A 15,985-nucleotide genomic window follows, 5' to 3' on the forward strand; every position below is an offset into this window, starting at 1 on the left:
AGCTTTTTCTTCAAATACCTATGTATTTATCAACTTGATTTAATTTAATTTTGAAATTAGGGACAGGACACATAAATGAACATTCAAGTAAATGTACCAGACTGTAGCCGTTTTTGATTTAACTAAACACATACCTAACAAAACTGGCTGACTTAAAAAGCAAGACAAAAAAGTAAATAAACAAAAAAAAACCTGGCAAACCCACAGCAGCATATAGTAAAAACAAAGCTGAGGTAAAAACCTCCAACACTACTAAAAAATATTGGAGGTGAACTTTTCAAAGTCCTGTCAGCCTCCAGTGTTTTATCGCCGTCACTATCATTTCACCAAACGCAACAAATCAAGCAAAAAGTAGGAGTCACTTTTTTTTTCTTTTTTAACTTCCATCCCGCCGTCATTAGAATAACAGACGGTGACAGCGCGGCTCTCTGGCTCTGATGCAGCGCAGCTCCTACAACTCCAGGCTCCAGAATAAATTGCCCACTTTTCCTGAGGCAGCACTAAAGGAACGTGGGTCAGATTTATTGAGCATCGCATCTTGGACGATGATCACATGCATGTGGTCGGTCGCTGCAGAGCCAGTGACCCAGCCTACATCTCAGGTTACACCCCCACATATACAGTACACATATATATATATACATATATGTATAAAACACCCCCCCTTCCTTCCTCCAGGGTTGCTCCCTCCCTCCGTCTCTCCCTCTCCGGCACTACTTCCCTGGAATCGCCCACTCCTTCCACAGTGGTCCTGGCGTTCGCCGCTGTCATCCGAGATCCTCCTCAGCCTCTCGGTGTTTATCCACCATCTGCCTGGCAACCGTGTGTGTCTGTGTGTGTGTGTGTGTGTGTTTGAGCACAGGATTACCAGAGGTCTTTTTCTTTCAACACCACCATCTCTTCCACCTTCCATCAGACTGGGTTTCTCCTGGAATGAGGAGGGTCTGGAGGGTCTGAACCTCTGCAGAGGAGAGCTGGGTCTCAGGCTGCTCTCATCCCTGGTTCCCTCTTTCTCTTCTTTGTCTTGCCTGCTGTTTGGAGAGTTTTTGGGTTGATAGATACGAGTGAGAGAGAGGGGGTTTGGAGGACACCCCAAACCATGAATCACTCTCTGTTTGGTTGTCTAAGTAGCCCCCATGCCCCGTCCCAAGGTCTTCACCCAGCCATCAGCCAGTCATCGTTGACCCTGCACGGCCGCAGCGACCACATCTCGTACCTGGATCTACCCAGCTCCTCGCCTCCCTGCGGCTACTCTGGAATAGAAGATGGCGGCGGCGCGTTTGGAGGCCACCTGCCTCACCCGCAGCACCCACCCAGCTGGGCTGTGCCGCCACAGATGCTCTCGCAAAACATCCGGAACAATGTTTGCCTGCCGCCGCTGCTGGAGGCCGCGACCTCAGAACTGAGTTCGGAGGGCCAGAACCTCTGCGGCACCAATCCCGCTTTGGGCAGCGGCGACCCGTCGGGGTCGTCGTGTGTTTCTGGGGAGTACGGCCGGCAGAGTCTGTCCTCAGAGGACCAGGTCAGGAGAAGCAGTAAGAACAAGAGTGAGAACTCTGGTAAGAAGAGGAAGTTTATCATTAACTTACTTTCCTTCTGTTTTTCCACTTTGTTTAAATACCTCCAGTATTAATTTCCTCTGCCTTGAAGAAATATTATTTTCCTTGAATTAAACAAATGTCCAGTTTCACATCCTTTTCTTACTTTTTACTCACTCTGTACACTTTTTCCTTGAAGTACCCGTCTTATATCGTCATCTTAAAAATCCAAATAGTTGATCGAGTTCTTGGTTTTCTCAAAAAAAACTCAAAATTTGCTGAAATATTTCAGGAATCATTGCCAGTCTGTTTCTTAGCTTTAAGACTTCTTCTTAGCTGAGTTTGTGCCATAATTAGTGAAACTTAGTGTTGTACTCATGCAGCTAAATTACTTTTGTAACATTTGGTCTGAAAATGTTGACAGTGATGATGGAGAATTTTTGCTTTACTTCACCAAATTTGTCAATATTAGTATAATCAACAGCTTCAATCTGAAATCATATTTCATTGTCACTAAATGACTAAATGTGCTTCAGCTCTAACAAATGTCAAATGTGATTTATTATGAAATCATCTGTACTTTACCTGATACCAATATAATTTTATTTTATAGCAAAATATATTCCTTCCACATAAAAAAAAAAGCTCTACATGCTCAGGAGAAAAGTCAGAAAAGTCACGTCATGTCTATGTAAATAAATAAATAAATATGCAAATAAAGGCGATGCGCTCATATAACATACAAGTCTTTAAATATGGAAACTGTCAAAATAAAAATGGTGCTGAAACTCAAAAAAATGCAACGTTAACTATATAAAATGAGAAGAAAACAAACAAATATAAAAGGTAATAATGACAGAAATACAATAAAATTATGTGTTTAAAGATGACATTAAGTGTTGGTCAAACTCATAAAATTGTGTTTTTCAAAAGGTTTAAAATAGAATTATCCTTCTGTATGCTTTATAAAAAGGTTATTGATTAAATCTCTATCACTTTATAAATAATCATCAAACAATTATTAGTTAGTTTTCACTCTACTAATTACCTTTTGTCAATAGGAAAACTTAATGAGTTAATACTAATGAAATAAATATTTACACACATTACAGTCACATCTTATTAATGATTTATATAGTGTTACAGTTAATTAATTAATTAGTTAATTATAAACATTTATGACCGTCTATAGATGTGCAACTGTGTTGTAAAGTGGTCCTGTAAAACTTAAAACATCTATAGTTTCTCTTGGTAAATTCATGAGACTTTAACTTCATGTGCAAAGTTAATTCCGTATACGTCACTGTGTCAATGTCACATTTGCATGACGGGGAAAATAAAGTGTCACGTCATGAATGTCAGAATTTTAAATATGGATTTGAATTCTTCTAGAATCCTCACTCCATTGTTCTCCATTGTTCAATAAGGTTTGATTATATTTTTTAAAATAAAACATATAAAGTCAGAGATCTACAGCTGAGAGCGCTGGGCTGTGGATAAGGAGCCGATTAAAGGTCACCAGATATGGTGAAACAGTCTAACGTTAAATAAACAAACCTTAGGAGGAATTATCTTTGGACAGTTTGACAACTCTCTATGGTCGGAGATTTAGTTCAGACACATTTTTTTGTTAAATGTTTCTTCGAAGACGACTTTTTAATAACAGATCTCAGATTCACTGTTATTTACGGTATATTTTGATACAGAGATTTAAAGAGAAACAATAACACGAAAAGCCCCGAGACGGCTAATGCATTATGGAAATCAAACTCCGCAGTGAAAGTGGACTTGTGGTGACAATGAAAAATACTGGAATGAGAATATTAAAACATTAAAACACCCACTGAGTATTTTAAACGGGTAAATATTATTATATATACCCGTATATATATAATATTCCCTCTCAAAACTCACGGACAAAAGCTCTAAAATGAAAATAACGAAACCTAGAAGGAATTACGATTAACATTTCATAAAATGCTCCTTTGAAAATCAAACTTTAATGAGATCTCAGATACATAGTTATTCATGAGATCTTTTAATACAGAGCTTTAGAGGGAATAATAAAACAAGGAGCCTCGAGAGTGCTGATACATGATGGAAATCAAACTCTGATGTGAAATTGACCTTGTGGTGAGACTGAAAAAACACTGGAATGAGACTCTTCGGTGTTTTTAACGATAAATAATTCCCCCCCCCCAAAACCAAACGTTCCAGACAAAGCACCAGGGGTCACGAACCGAACACATTTCATTTGAAATGGCGACGGGGGCGATTGTGAAAGTGCAGCTCGTACATCATCGAGACGTAAAAAAAAGTTCACTTCCACCGCGTAAATTTTAGGGCACTGCATCTGCACGTGCATCCCACGAACCCCGGGGGGGCGAGAAAGGGACGACGATCGTCTCGAGGATATATCCGCAAGATTTAAAGGCAGGGCGAAGCGTCCGTGTCGTTTCACGCTCTCCGCTTACGACTCGGGCTCAGGAGCCGCGTCGTGGGCGCCAAAGCGGGGAGAACTTTCCGATTCCCTCGACGCCGGGCCCGGGCCAGGATGGAGGGAGTCCTGACAGACGTATTTAAAGGATATATCGACGCTGCCAGGAGCTCTAACCCCAATCCAATTTCCTCACTCTAACTTCATTGGCACTTAGAGAAACCACAGCGCTTTTACTCGCTCTCGTTTTCGTGAACGTGGTGTCCTGAAAAAGGATCTGATGATGGAATATAAATAGTTATGGGATGGCGGTTCAAAGACTGATAACGATGACTTCATTATTTGTCAGCTGCACTGATTTAAAGTAGTGTTTCAAACACTACTTTAAATCCATAGGATTGACGATTTCTTTTCAAGGTGACGCCGTCAAATGACGTCATCCTCTTCAACCATCTGTGCGTTAGCTTTGAGTTTTGTGAGTGAGAAAGGGAATATTTGGAGCCAATGTGTTGACTTTTGCTTGGTTTTCTTTTGTCTATAACTTGCCATTCGCTGCACGTTCTGCCGATAAAGTTCTCCAAGTAAAAAAAAAACGTCAAAAAAAAGGCAAAAACAGAGGGAAACCAAACAAGTCAACAATCCCCATGATTGAACATTGAGTCCTAAAGTCATCAAACCCACTCTTTTGTTTTGGATTTGACGGAAAGACCCTCCATTAGCATCAGAAACTCGCTCTAACTTGATTAGCACTTAGCTAAACCACAGCTCTTTTACTCTCCGGTTCTGAACGTGGTGTTTTTTAACTTAAAGATATGAACTAAAAGACTATTAACGTTATAGAAATCATACTTTTATTGTATCTCCGTTACATTTCCGACAGCCGTAACATTCATTGCCTTGAAAATGGCAGATAGCAGCTCTGTTATCACGCTACGTGTTAGCATAACGACGCGACGTTAACCACTAAAGTCACTGGCTGTGTTTCTCAGATAACAAGTCTTTTATTTTTAACAAAATTACTACATGGAAACATTCATGGGGACAAAACAACACCTTGCTAGTTCTTCTAACAATCGAAACATATACTGGCCCTTGTTTTATTTAGCTAGGGGTAGCTCGGCTTGCTAACATTGCTAATATCAGGCTGCAGTTTGCCTTGTTGACCAAACTTCTGGCGATCTGTGTGACTACAAGCTGCACGGTTTTATAATTTATGACTGTAATTAAGTTTTAATGAAGCCACTATTTCAATGTAACATTTCCTCTGATAATCTCTGATGACAGAATGTCATTTTGAGATTAAATACAAGAGCCTTCCTCCTTTAACTCAATGCTGCTGTGATTTAAAGTCGAGCTTGTCAGCGCAACGTTAAGATAAAGACAAGCCAAGAATTTTCAAATTCATTTTACTACATGACACATTATGATAATTTAGTAGATCTAAAAAAAAAAAAGTTTTCATAGACCACCACAGATTTACAGAACACCATGAAAAAAGAACTATAATCCTAATGATTGGACACAATGCACTGATGGACATGATGGTGTCTTGCCTCACATACAGGACAGAGCGTCCTTTTCCCTCCCCTGGTTCACTGTGAACCTGTCAGTAGGTTTGATGCACTGCAGACTTCAGTGAAATTAACATTCAGAGAATTTTTTTCTTGTCCCAACTATGAATGAGTGCTCTGTTTATTTTCACCGCTCGCTGACCACAAACGCATGAAATGGATGCTTCAAACGAGTGCGACAGTGATTGCGACTCTTAAAAGCGCATTTGAATATGTTCTGAAACTAAAAATGACATCATTTACACGTCCGCAGATATAAAAGCACATATCGACCAAAGTGTTTTAACCACTCGTTTTAGTAGAAATTGGGAAATTATAACAGTTTCCGTCAAGTTAAGGTTACAAATAAATGGATAAAAACACAATATACATCACACATGGTGTTAAACATGCGTCTCCTGTCTGCTGTCACATGAAATAAGTTGTACCCTTTAGAACATTGGTTCTCAAAGTGCGGCCCACGGGCCAATGGCGGCCCACAGAAACATTTCTGGCGGCCTGCAATGAATTACCATTGATAGTTTTAATCCAGGAGCTACTAAGCTTGTTAAATGTTTATTGGACATTACTGGATACAGACCAATAAGTGTAAACTGTACAACTGTATTTACTATGTCATCAAATTTCGGATGACAGAGTGACACAGTATAGTATGACGTTTTTGTCAAATTTTGGACCGAAATTTTTTTTTAAATTTGGGACGGCATATATGTAATTTTTGTCAAATTTTGGACGAAAATTTTTTTTTGAAAAAAAAAAGTCAAATTTGGGACAGCACATATGTTATTTTTGTCAAATTATGGACCAAATTTTGTTTTGAAATTTTTTTTTTTTAATTTGGGACGACATAGTATTGTACAACGTTTTTGTCAAATTTTGGACCGAATTTTTTTTTTGAAAAAAAAAGTCAAATTTGGGACAGCATATATGTCATTTTTGTCAAATTATGGACCAAATTTTTTTTTGAAAAAAAAAAAATCTAATTTGGGACGACAGTATTGTACAACGTTTTTGTCAAATTTTGGACCGAAATATTTTTTGAAAATAATTGTCAAATTTGGGACGACATAGTATTGTACAACGTTTTTGTCAAATTTTGGACCAAAAATTGTAACATTTTGAACGACATAGTATAGTATGACGTTTTTGTCAAATTTTGGACAAAAAATAAAAAAAAAAAAAAAAATTGTCACATTTTGGACGCCATAGTTATTACAAAAGGGATTTCTTTCAGTTTTTTTTCTTTTTTTTCCTGCCCTCAGTCCAATGTTGGGTTCCTAAATTGGCCCTCAGGTATCAAAACTTTGAGAACCCCTGCTTTAGAAAAATAAACCCTAAAGTGATTAGTGTTTATATTGTGATGGTGGCTGCAGATTAAATTGACTTTTAGATGCTGATTAGTGTAAAAATAAACAAAGCAAACTGAACTCTGATCTGTCCTGAGGACACGATGCAATCAAACATGTCCAGGAACGTGAAAGTTTGGCTCAGAATTTCTTAAAGAACATACAAATTTGACAGTTTAGATCATTTAAAGGTGCATTATGTAATAAATCTAAAGCAACTGGCCATAAAATCCTCCTAATATGTCACAGAGACTCAGGAATAATGTTCATATAACAAACTGAACTCACCAACAACAACAGTACAGACAAAATATTTGCATTAAAAAAAATATTTTGCAGACTGCAAATCATGTTTATGTTTTGAAATTGTGTTTTGGCGTCATGTGGCACCACCTACCGCCGTCTACCGATCATTGCAGTCAGTAGAGTCTCAGCTGCCGAGCAACCACGGGTTGCCAGTTATGTCAAAAAAACGAAACCTAAAAGACCTCGGTATTTTAAATTTGAATGTAGTAACCGTTTTAGGCCACATTCTTACATATGGCGCCTTTAAATGTATTTTAAAGTGATTTACAAGGTTAAAAGTACAATAGCGACATGAAACACAATAAACAGCGATGACATTAAAATGGTACAAAATCTAATAAGGTGAAGGCCAGTGATGGTTTACAGTTCTCCTAGATATCAATAACCAATAATAATGTTGGCTCAACACATAATTATAATTAATGATCAGAAATTACAAACTCATTTATATCCATTATAACAAGATTTTACATTTTGTCCATTAATCTGAAACCGGGCTATAATTTCATACTTTCGGCTTTAAACTACACAAATGAATCACAGCGCGACATCAAACGTTGTGTTTCTGTTGCCTCTTTAGGACTTTTCCTGATATTAACACTGACTTTGTCAGGACCGCTCGTCCTCATGGAGACCAGAGTCTGGACCTAATGAGGCAGAACCTTTTTTTTTTTTTTTTTGTCTGGTTAAAGTCATGGATTAAGATGTGAAACTGTGGTTATTGGGTTACGCATTAACCGGTGATGGTTAAAGGGAAGTTTTTGGTTTCTAAATGAATGGAAACAACGCAAACCTGAGTGTGTGTACAATATTGTGGCTGATAACAGTAACTGGAGCTGTGTGAACCCTGCTTAGGTTAAACACCACCGTGTAGAACATTGATTCCTTTGCAATAAAAGGTAATTGGCTCTCCTAGGCTTTTTATTTTTTTTTCATTTTCAGACCAGTCCCTGCAATTTATCAACGTCACCAACCCCCTAATTTCTGTCAACCCCCCTATTTTTGTTCTTTCTTGACCTCCCAATTTTTTAAACCCTCTCCCTCCCCTTCTCCTTCTCCTTCTCCTTCTTCTTCTTCTCCCCCACCACCACCCACCCACCCACTCACCCCCTCTGTTTTTGAGACTCAACTGTGGCTGGAAAATGTTCTGTTTTTCATTTCAGAGTCCCAAGACAGGAGTTATAAGTCAGACATGAACGGCAAGCCCAGGAAGGAGCGCACAGCCTTCACAAAAGAACAGATCCGGGAACTGGAGTCCGAGTTCGCTCACCACAACTATTTGACCAGACTGAGACGCTACGAAATAGCTGTCAACCTCGACCTCACGGAACGACAAGTACGGTATACCTGGCTGCTGAATGAGTGTAACTCACTGTAAAAGAGGGAGGAGGAGGAGGAGGAGGAGGAGGAAGAGGGGGACAGTGATGTACAGTAAATAGACGTCAAAAATCTTACAGGCGAACGTCCTCCTTACTGTTAAAGCAGGATTAAGTGAGCTATGACTTACATCGCCTCGCTTTAGTCGATGGATCTTCCTGACAAACACTTCAGAGTCGTAGTTTTGACACTGGAGGATTATATCATTTAAGCAGATAGCAAAGGATTTACTCTTCATAAATCACCACTGCTACTCCACGGCCTGGTCTTGACAACAAGAAATGTACACTTCTACTTTTATAATATGGGATCTGATAAAGATTATAAAGATTGTGTTTAGTAAAAGAACATTTTGTCCACTTAAGTGATAGTAATTCCTGCTTTATTTTACCATATGAAAATGCTCCAAAATAACTGGAAAATTAGGAATTTGGGAACAAAAAATTGCAAAAAAAAAAAATGCAGAAGAAAACTTGGTTTTCATGAAAATCTCATACATTTATTTGCACCCGGCAATGGTGTTCTAGGGTTAAGAACCATTAAACTAAAGTTTTAAACTGCTCACTCTCCCACACCAAAGCCCATTGAGAAAATCAGTGTTTTTATCTCACTTGGACACAGGAGCTGCTGGTCAATCGCTGCCTTATTTGGTAAGTTTGTGTAACTTAAATAAATCAAACCAAAGTAAATGAAACACTTATGTCACAAAATGACACTTTTGAAATCACTTATGGAGGCAACGGTGGATCAACAACTCCTCTGTGCCACGGTGTAAAAATCACTGATTTTCTCAATGGACTTTGGTGTGGAGAATGAGCGGTTGACAAAGTGGCACAAATAAATCAAGATAAAGTGGCAATTGTATGTTTTTAAATATCATAGTCTTAAAAAGGCATAGATTTTATTTGGCGAGTGGATCAAATCAGCTTTCAGTAAAATAATAGTATAATAGCACTACGTACATACATTTTACACAAGGAAGTGCAAAAAGCACACTCGCCTCTGAATTTGAAATAGGTTTAATATATTAAACGCATTTTAATCCAGTCGAAAAGCGACATAATTCCTTGCATAATATAGATGGAAGTTGAGCTGAGATGATGGACCGAGTCTGGCAGACGACGTATGGAAACATGGACGCTGCAAGAGAGTTTCATGGACCTGTTATGGCCGACGGTGGAAATCATGCAGGGAAAGATGGAGGTTAAATGAGTAGGAAAAAACCTTCTCTGTCTTTGTTTTTTCACCAACTCTGCGGATTGAGCCGTCTTAGTTAGTTTCATCCGCGTGCCAGTTAAAGATATGGACTGTGAGTTAATTAGTTTAGCATGAAGAGCTGTGGAAAACTGTCATCCATCAAAGGTTTACACACACACACACACACACACACACACACACACACACACACACACACACACACACACACACACACACACACACACACACACACACACACACACACACACACACACACACAAAACCTCCCCGCTGTGCTTTTTACATGTTGTATTTGGTTTGGAGAAGTAAAAACAGTCCTTTGTGTTGCCAGCAGCAGTCTGTGTTCTGTTAGTGCTCCTTATATGTGCACAGTGTTGAAGTCGCCTTTCATCACCAATCAATTTTTTTTTTTTTTTTTTTTTTGCTGCAGTTGTAAGTTGAGAGAAGCATATAGGGATTTCAGAGCACCAAGCGCTCACTCGCTTGCATTCAGAACCAAGTTATGAGTTTCATGACGATGAAAAATAGCTGTAAAACGATGCAGATATTTTACCTTAAAACCAAAGGAAGCAATAATAATCAAGTGCAGCTCAGTTTCCTACATCACCACCAAAATCTACTTCTTTTTTTTGCCCCCCCCCCATGGGCCATAACCTACATCCACAGGAAATTTAATCAAAATCCAATGTTTTTGAGTTATGCTGCTCACAATCAGACAAATGACCAGACAAATGTGGCCAAAAACACACGTGAGAACCTCCATGTTGGAGGTAATAACAGAATCGTGCTATAATCGAGCTCCAAAAGGTGCACTCCAGCTTGTGGTAGTTTAGATTTTTCACGACTAGGAACCAGCTTGTTGTTCATTTGAAACTACTTTCCTTGTCCCAGTATTGATGAATACAATACTTTCAGCTTGTTAGCATCAGGTCAGCACTTCTTTGAGCTGATGTTTCCTCCTCAGTTCAACAAACCAGGAGATTCGTTTAGTCCAACTTTAGTCCGAGTGCAGGTCTACAAATAGTAGTAATTTGACTTCCAGTCACATTATCTGGGAGTTAGTTTGACCTTTCATTTAGTACAATTTCAGCTGGACTAACTATGCATTTTAAAGTCCAGTTTCAGTCGACACAAACATTAGCACATAAGCTCCGACTGTTAGCATTTTCTGACCTAAAACTGCTGGCTTTTTCGTGGCTTATTTTTGCAGACTAATCACATCATCAACTCCCAAGTGTGTGTGTGTGTGTGTGTGTTACCACTCTTTTCATTAGTGCAGTGACCAGGTTTGGAGTCAATTTGCAAGCTAACTCAAGCTAGCTAAAAAAAAGGGTGGTTGAAATAATCCCTAAATAATCCTAAAACTTGAGAAATTAACAGATGCCACATTTTCATTCAATCGCTGAGACTTTCATCGACAGAGCATGATATCCAGTCTTTATGCTAAGCTAGGCTAACTTTGTTGTTTCCAATTCCAAGTGCCAAATCACAACATACATTATCTCAAGGCTCTTTCTACAATATTAAGAGAAAATAAACCAAGCAAAATGGAACAAGCACTGAAGGCATCAGTGGAGAAAGTGCAGCCATCTGCCTCGACCGGTTGGGGTGAAAGGAACATATTTAGGGCCAGAGATTTTGAATCATTTGAATCTATTTCATTTCATTTGCTCCTCAAGTGCAAATCAAGTGCAGCACTGATCCCAGTCTATAAGATAAAGATGTTTAGCTCCTTATTGGCACAAATATTTATTTCGGCAAATCACATGGAAGCATCTCAAAGCTTGTAGCCATGTACACACGATCAAAACAACCTGCTGAAGTTCAAACTGAGCATGAGAATGGAGTGGGAAAGATGATTTAAGGGACTTAAACGTGGCATGGTCGTTCATGCCAGATGTGCTGGTGTGTGTGTATTTCACAACCTGCTCATCTACTGGGATTTCCACTCACAATCATCTCGAGGGTTTACAGAGAACGGTCCAAGAAATGGGGAAAATACCTGGTTCGAGCGAGAAAGAGCTTTGGGTTTTTATTCTCCTCACGGTGTCAACATCCTCATCCTTTATAAGAACACACTGGAATATCCTTATAATGCCACAACAATCTGTAACAAATCTTCCAATGTTTAGTCTCAGAATGGGTTTCAAACTGTGGTCTACTGCTTGGCGGTCATTTCACGGATGCCGTGCTAAGTTCCACTGCACCACCACTACCCTCCTCCCTCTCCTGGTGAGAATTTAGCCTCAGATTCCTGAACTACGTCACTTTGGTAATTAGGAATTGGCACACATGAAACCTAAACATCACATTTAAACATTTGATCGTGTGCAGAATGTACAAATGCAAGGAGTAAAATAACAAGTTCTTCTTGAGCGACTGGGCTGGACATATCGATTCCTGACCGCACAAACTTGTGATGTGAAATGATTGTGTGCTGCTGCCTGTGTGTCACTCTCAGTCCACATTTCCCCTTATTCCCATTTTTTTTTTCCTCACAGTTTTCTTAAAGCTTATGAAGAAACATTTGTTGGACGTTAGCGCTTAGTGCTGTGGATGTGGACGACAGCTCGGCCCGCTGCTGTTGTTCATTTAGGGGCCGTGGAAGTGTTTGGAAACAGTTGTGAGAAACGCTGGTTGTGAAAAAGTGCTTCGCCACATTTCTGGAAAGTGGAGGGAATTATGTGTCATCTACACAGACACATCGAACTGCAATGACTTTCTCAACAACCATAAACAGCCTATATTCTTCAATAAATAGTGTTAGAATTTGCATAGCATAGTGGAACGAGCTACTCATAATGCTGACCATTTCCCAAGGTGTACCACATTCACTTCACAGATTCATTAATGTCTTCCAGCTTAACCATTAGCCTCCATTAAAGCTGTGGCATTATTGATCAATAATTCCATAATAACCTTTTAGCATAATGTAAAGAAATTGAACTCGGAGAAAACTTAACACATGCTCCACAGGCTCTGTTTACTCTCTTGGGGAAATCTGGCCCCGTCCGTGACTTTGAGCTAAAACAAGAATAATTTAGCTTTTCAAAAAGAGAGACGCACCAGTCGGAGATTGGGAGGCGTACGATCGCCAGTCGCTCATGTACTGCGAACTGACAGCTCATGCAGAGTCAGAACGTTGTGAAGTGAAGTGTGGGACGCGCTGCGATCCTATGACTCCCGCGTGGACACTTAAATGGAACAAAGCCATCATTTTGTGCCATTAGGTCCAGCTGTGTGTGGCTTTTATTTTTTTATTTTTTTTACCCTTACAAACTGGTTTCAACCAAACCAAACAGGGTTGGCTGCAGATAATCTCAGCTGACAGAGAGCGAAAGGCTCCATTAACTTTGAAATATTTAATTCTTTAATCTTGTCCTTCGTCCAAAAATACACCGGCCTTGATTTCACCATGTTTTCTTCACTATTGTCTTCGTCTATTATATCCAGTTAAAGTCACGTCATAGCAGGAACTGTGGTGCATGTGCAGAGTTAGACATACATACTATAGTTATTTGACTCATACAGTACATGACTATCTGTGTATTTAAAGCCCTTGTTTCCACCTACGGCTGCATGAAACTGCCGTGATTTCGTTTTTGTTGTTTTTCGGTGTAGCTGAATCATTAGAATCAGTTAAATAAAAGTATTTTAGTCATCGGACTGAAATACAGTGGCAGGGTTTGCGATCACTACACTCTTAGAAATAAGGGTTCCAAAAGTGTTCTTCTACAAGGGCTGAGGTTCTACCTGGAACCATTTGCTTCTGAAAAACCCTGTCCTGAAAGAAAGTGTTTTTCAAGGGTTCTTGGTAACACTAATGGTTCCAGTAAGAACCATTTTGATCCAGAGAACCCTTTAAAAACCAATTTCCTGAATAAAGAGTTTTAAAAGGGTTCTTGGTAGAACCCTCCAAAAGAGTTCCAGGTGGAACCTTTATAAAAAGGTTCTACCTGAAGCCAAAAAGGGTTCTGAGGACAAGCTGAAGAACCTTATATGGTTCGACTTAGCACTTATATTTCTAAAAGTGTAGTGCTGTCGCTCAATACAACAGACTTCTCTGTTAAATATTGAGATTTTAGACATTTCGCTGGTAATTGTTGGACGATTAACCCACGTTTTCTAGGATTGTTCGGCTTGATTCTTGAGTCGGACGTCTCTTCCTGTGACGGCCAGGTACTATCGCAAGTTGAGCCGGTGGAAACGCGCCATTAGTCTGACTTTGAGAAATTCAATTCAGTACAATTTCAGTTGGAAAAGAATGTATTTCAAAAAAAGTCTGGTTTAAGTCAGACTACCATGTGACTCTTTAATAAACTATACTGTACTCAGCCCTGACGGATGTGCAAAAAAAAAAAAAAAAATCAAATGCAAAGCTTTATCTTAAGATTTGTTACTTCCTGTCTGCAGGGAAGATTAGCTTCTTGGAACGCTGCTATGTACAGTATGTATAAATCTTTGGCGCTCACATTTACCTTGCTCCCGTCCAGCACCTCTGTCCAACAACAACCCCACACTTTCACCACCCCCGTACGCACAGTGCATGCAGAGGTCTTTTGGCCAGAACTAATTTGTGCATTGGCTCAGCCGACAGCCAGAACAACTCACCCAGGATTTAGCTCTTCCTGTCTGGAGCCTGATCCCTCATCACTCCCACTCACGTTGGCCCGTGTCTCCAAATGTCCACTATGGTAGTCCAATAAATCTGTGCATGGGAGCGTTAATTCTGGATTCTGAGACCATTAACAAGCCATTACACGTTTATTGCTAATAAAGAAATTGGCAGGAGACTGTCGCATCAAATGCCGCTTACCTATATCTTCATCTCATGCTCAAACATTTAAAGTCCAGAAACGGAATCTAATATTTATGATTCTTTCATATATCACCCGAATATAAGTTGTTTTTTTAACGATTTTGTTACCATGGAATGAGCCCTCTGTGACTACTTCAGGAGCAGGTCCTTCTGAATGGCGTCCACCATGTCACGTGTCCTCACTAGCACAGAATGGACAAACCAAACTCATGTATAAAACATCTGTATTGGACTAATATAGGTATCGGTAGATACTCACGGTGGTGATATCAGTGTCAGTGCTGGGAAAGAACGAGCGCCTCAGCCATTCCTTTATTTTAATAAACATAAAATATAAAGTACGGTCATAAAAGAGACCGTAAAGCAGGAGCTGTGACTTTCCCTGCCTATGAGGAACCCTCAGAGTCGCGTCTAAACTGGTTTGTGCTTCCTCATAGGTGAAGGTGTGGTTCCAGAACCGGAGGATGAAGTGGAAGCGCGTGAAGGGAGGCCAGCAGGGGGCAGCAGCGCGGGAGAAAGAACTGGCCAACGTGAAAAAGGGGCGGCTGCTGCCGTCCGAGTTGTCCGGTGTAGTTGAACTCCAGTGCTTGACCGGTTCGCCGAGACTCGTGACCGAAGAGGACAGTCACGACAGCGACCAGAGCTCGGAGCACCTCCCCCTATGACCTCCTCCTCCTCCCGACCCCTCCCACGACTTTTCTTCTTCTTCTTTTGTTGGACGAGGCAGAAACAAAGGAAGCATTGGCGACATATGGATATACATGTTGTTGTGAGCGCGCGCTCGCGACAGGACAATAAAAACGAGACTCGGAACATTCCCAAGACGACTTGGCTTTGATGGAAGGGGCTTTGGTTTTTGCACTGTCGATGATTTGTTTCTCAGTCCACTCCTACTGTAATGCCTCTTTGAACGGTCGCTATTCAAACATTTTCTATTGTATGAATGTATCAATAATTTATCAAAATCAAAGAGTTCCCCTCATGACTGTAACCACTTAACCCCATACTTTTTGCATTGTAATATACTGTAAACATGTGTTTAATGTCATTGTTTTTCTTTTGTTTTTCATTGCGCTCCCTTTTGGAAAGTTTACATGCTTTTTACTTGGAAAAAAAACCCTGGATTTATTAAAAAATAAAATAAACCAGACAAAATGAAACAATGGTTTTTAGGTGTTTTGTTTTTGTATGTAAACAAGCAACTGGAAACTGCCTGAAAACACATTTAAACTCTGGCCCTGCTTACTACCAGACACTGTGCGGCTCTGCCAATTTGATTCTGAATTTGGGAATGTGGGGCGGCCCAAAGGAGTGGAAAGGGAACCGGCCCAAGCCTCCATGGGGCCCTAAGCAAAATTTGATTTTGGGGCCCT

General features: G+C 39.9%; 1 protein-coding gene across 1 annotated transcript; it reads left to right on the forward strand.

The window, feature by feature from the left end:
• Positions 1 to 867: 867 nt before the first annotated feature.
• meox2b (mesenchyme homeobox 2b) lies at positions 868 to 15,721 on the forward strand. Its single transcript, XM_083899778.1, has 3 exons — positions 868 to 1,559; positions 8,362 to 8,534; positions 15,050 to 15,721. The coding sequence occupies exons 1-3, from the start codon at positions 1,100 to 1,102 to the stop codon at positions 15,275 to 15,277; spliced, it is 861 nt and encodes a 286-aa protein (XP_083755904.1). The 5' UTR covers positions 868 to 1,099; the 3' UTR covers positions 15,278 to 15,721.
• Positions 15,722 to 15,985: the final 264 nt, after the last annotated feature.

Source organism: Microchirus variegatus, assembly GCF_963457635.1.
Source record: "Microchirus variegatus genome assembly, chromosome: 13".
NCBI lineage: Eukaryota > Metazoa > Chordata > Actinopteri > Pleuronectiformes > Soleidae > Microchirus > Microchirus variegatus.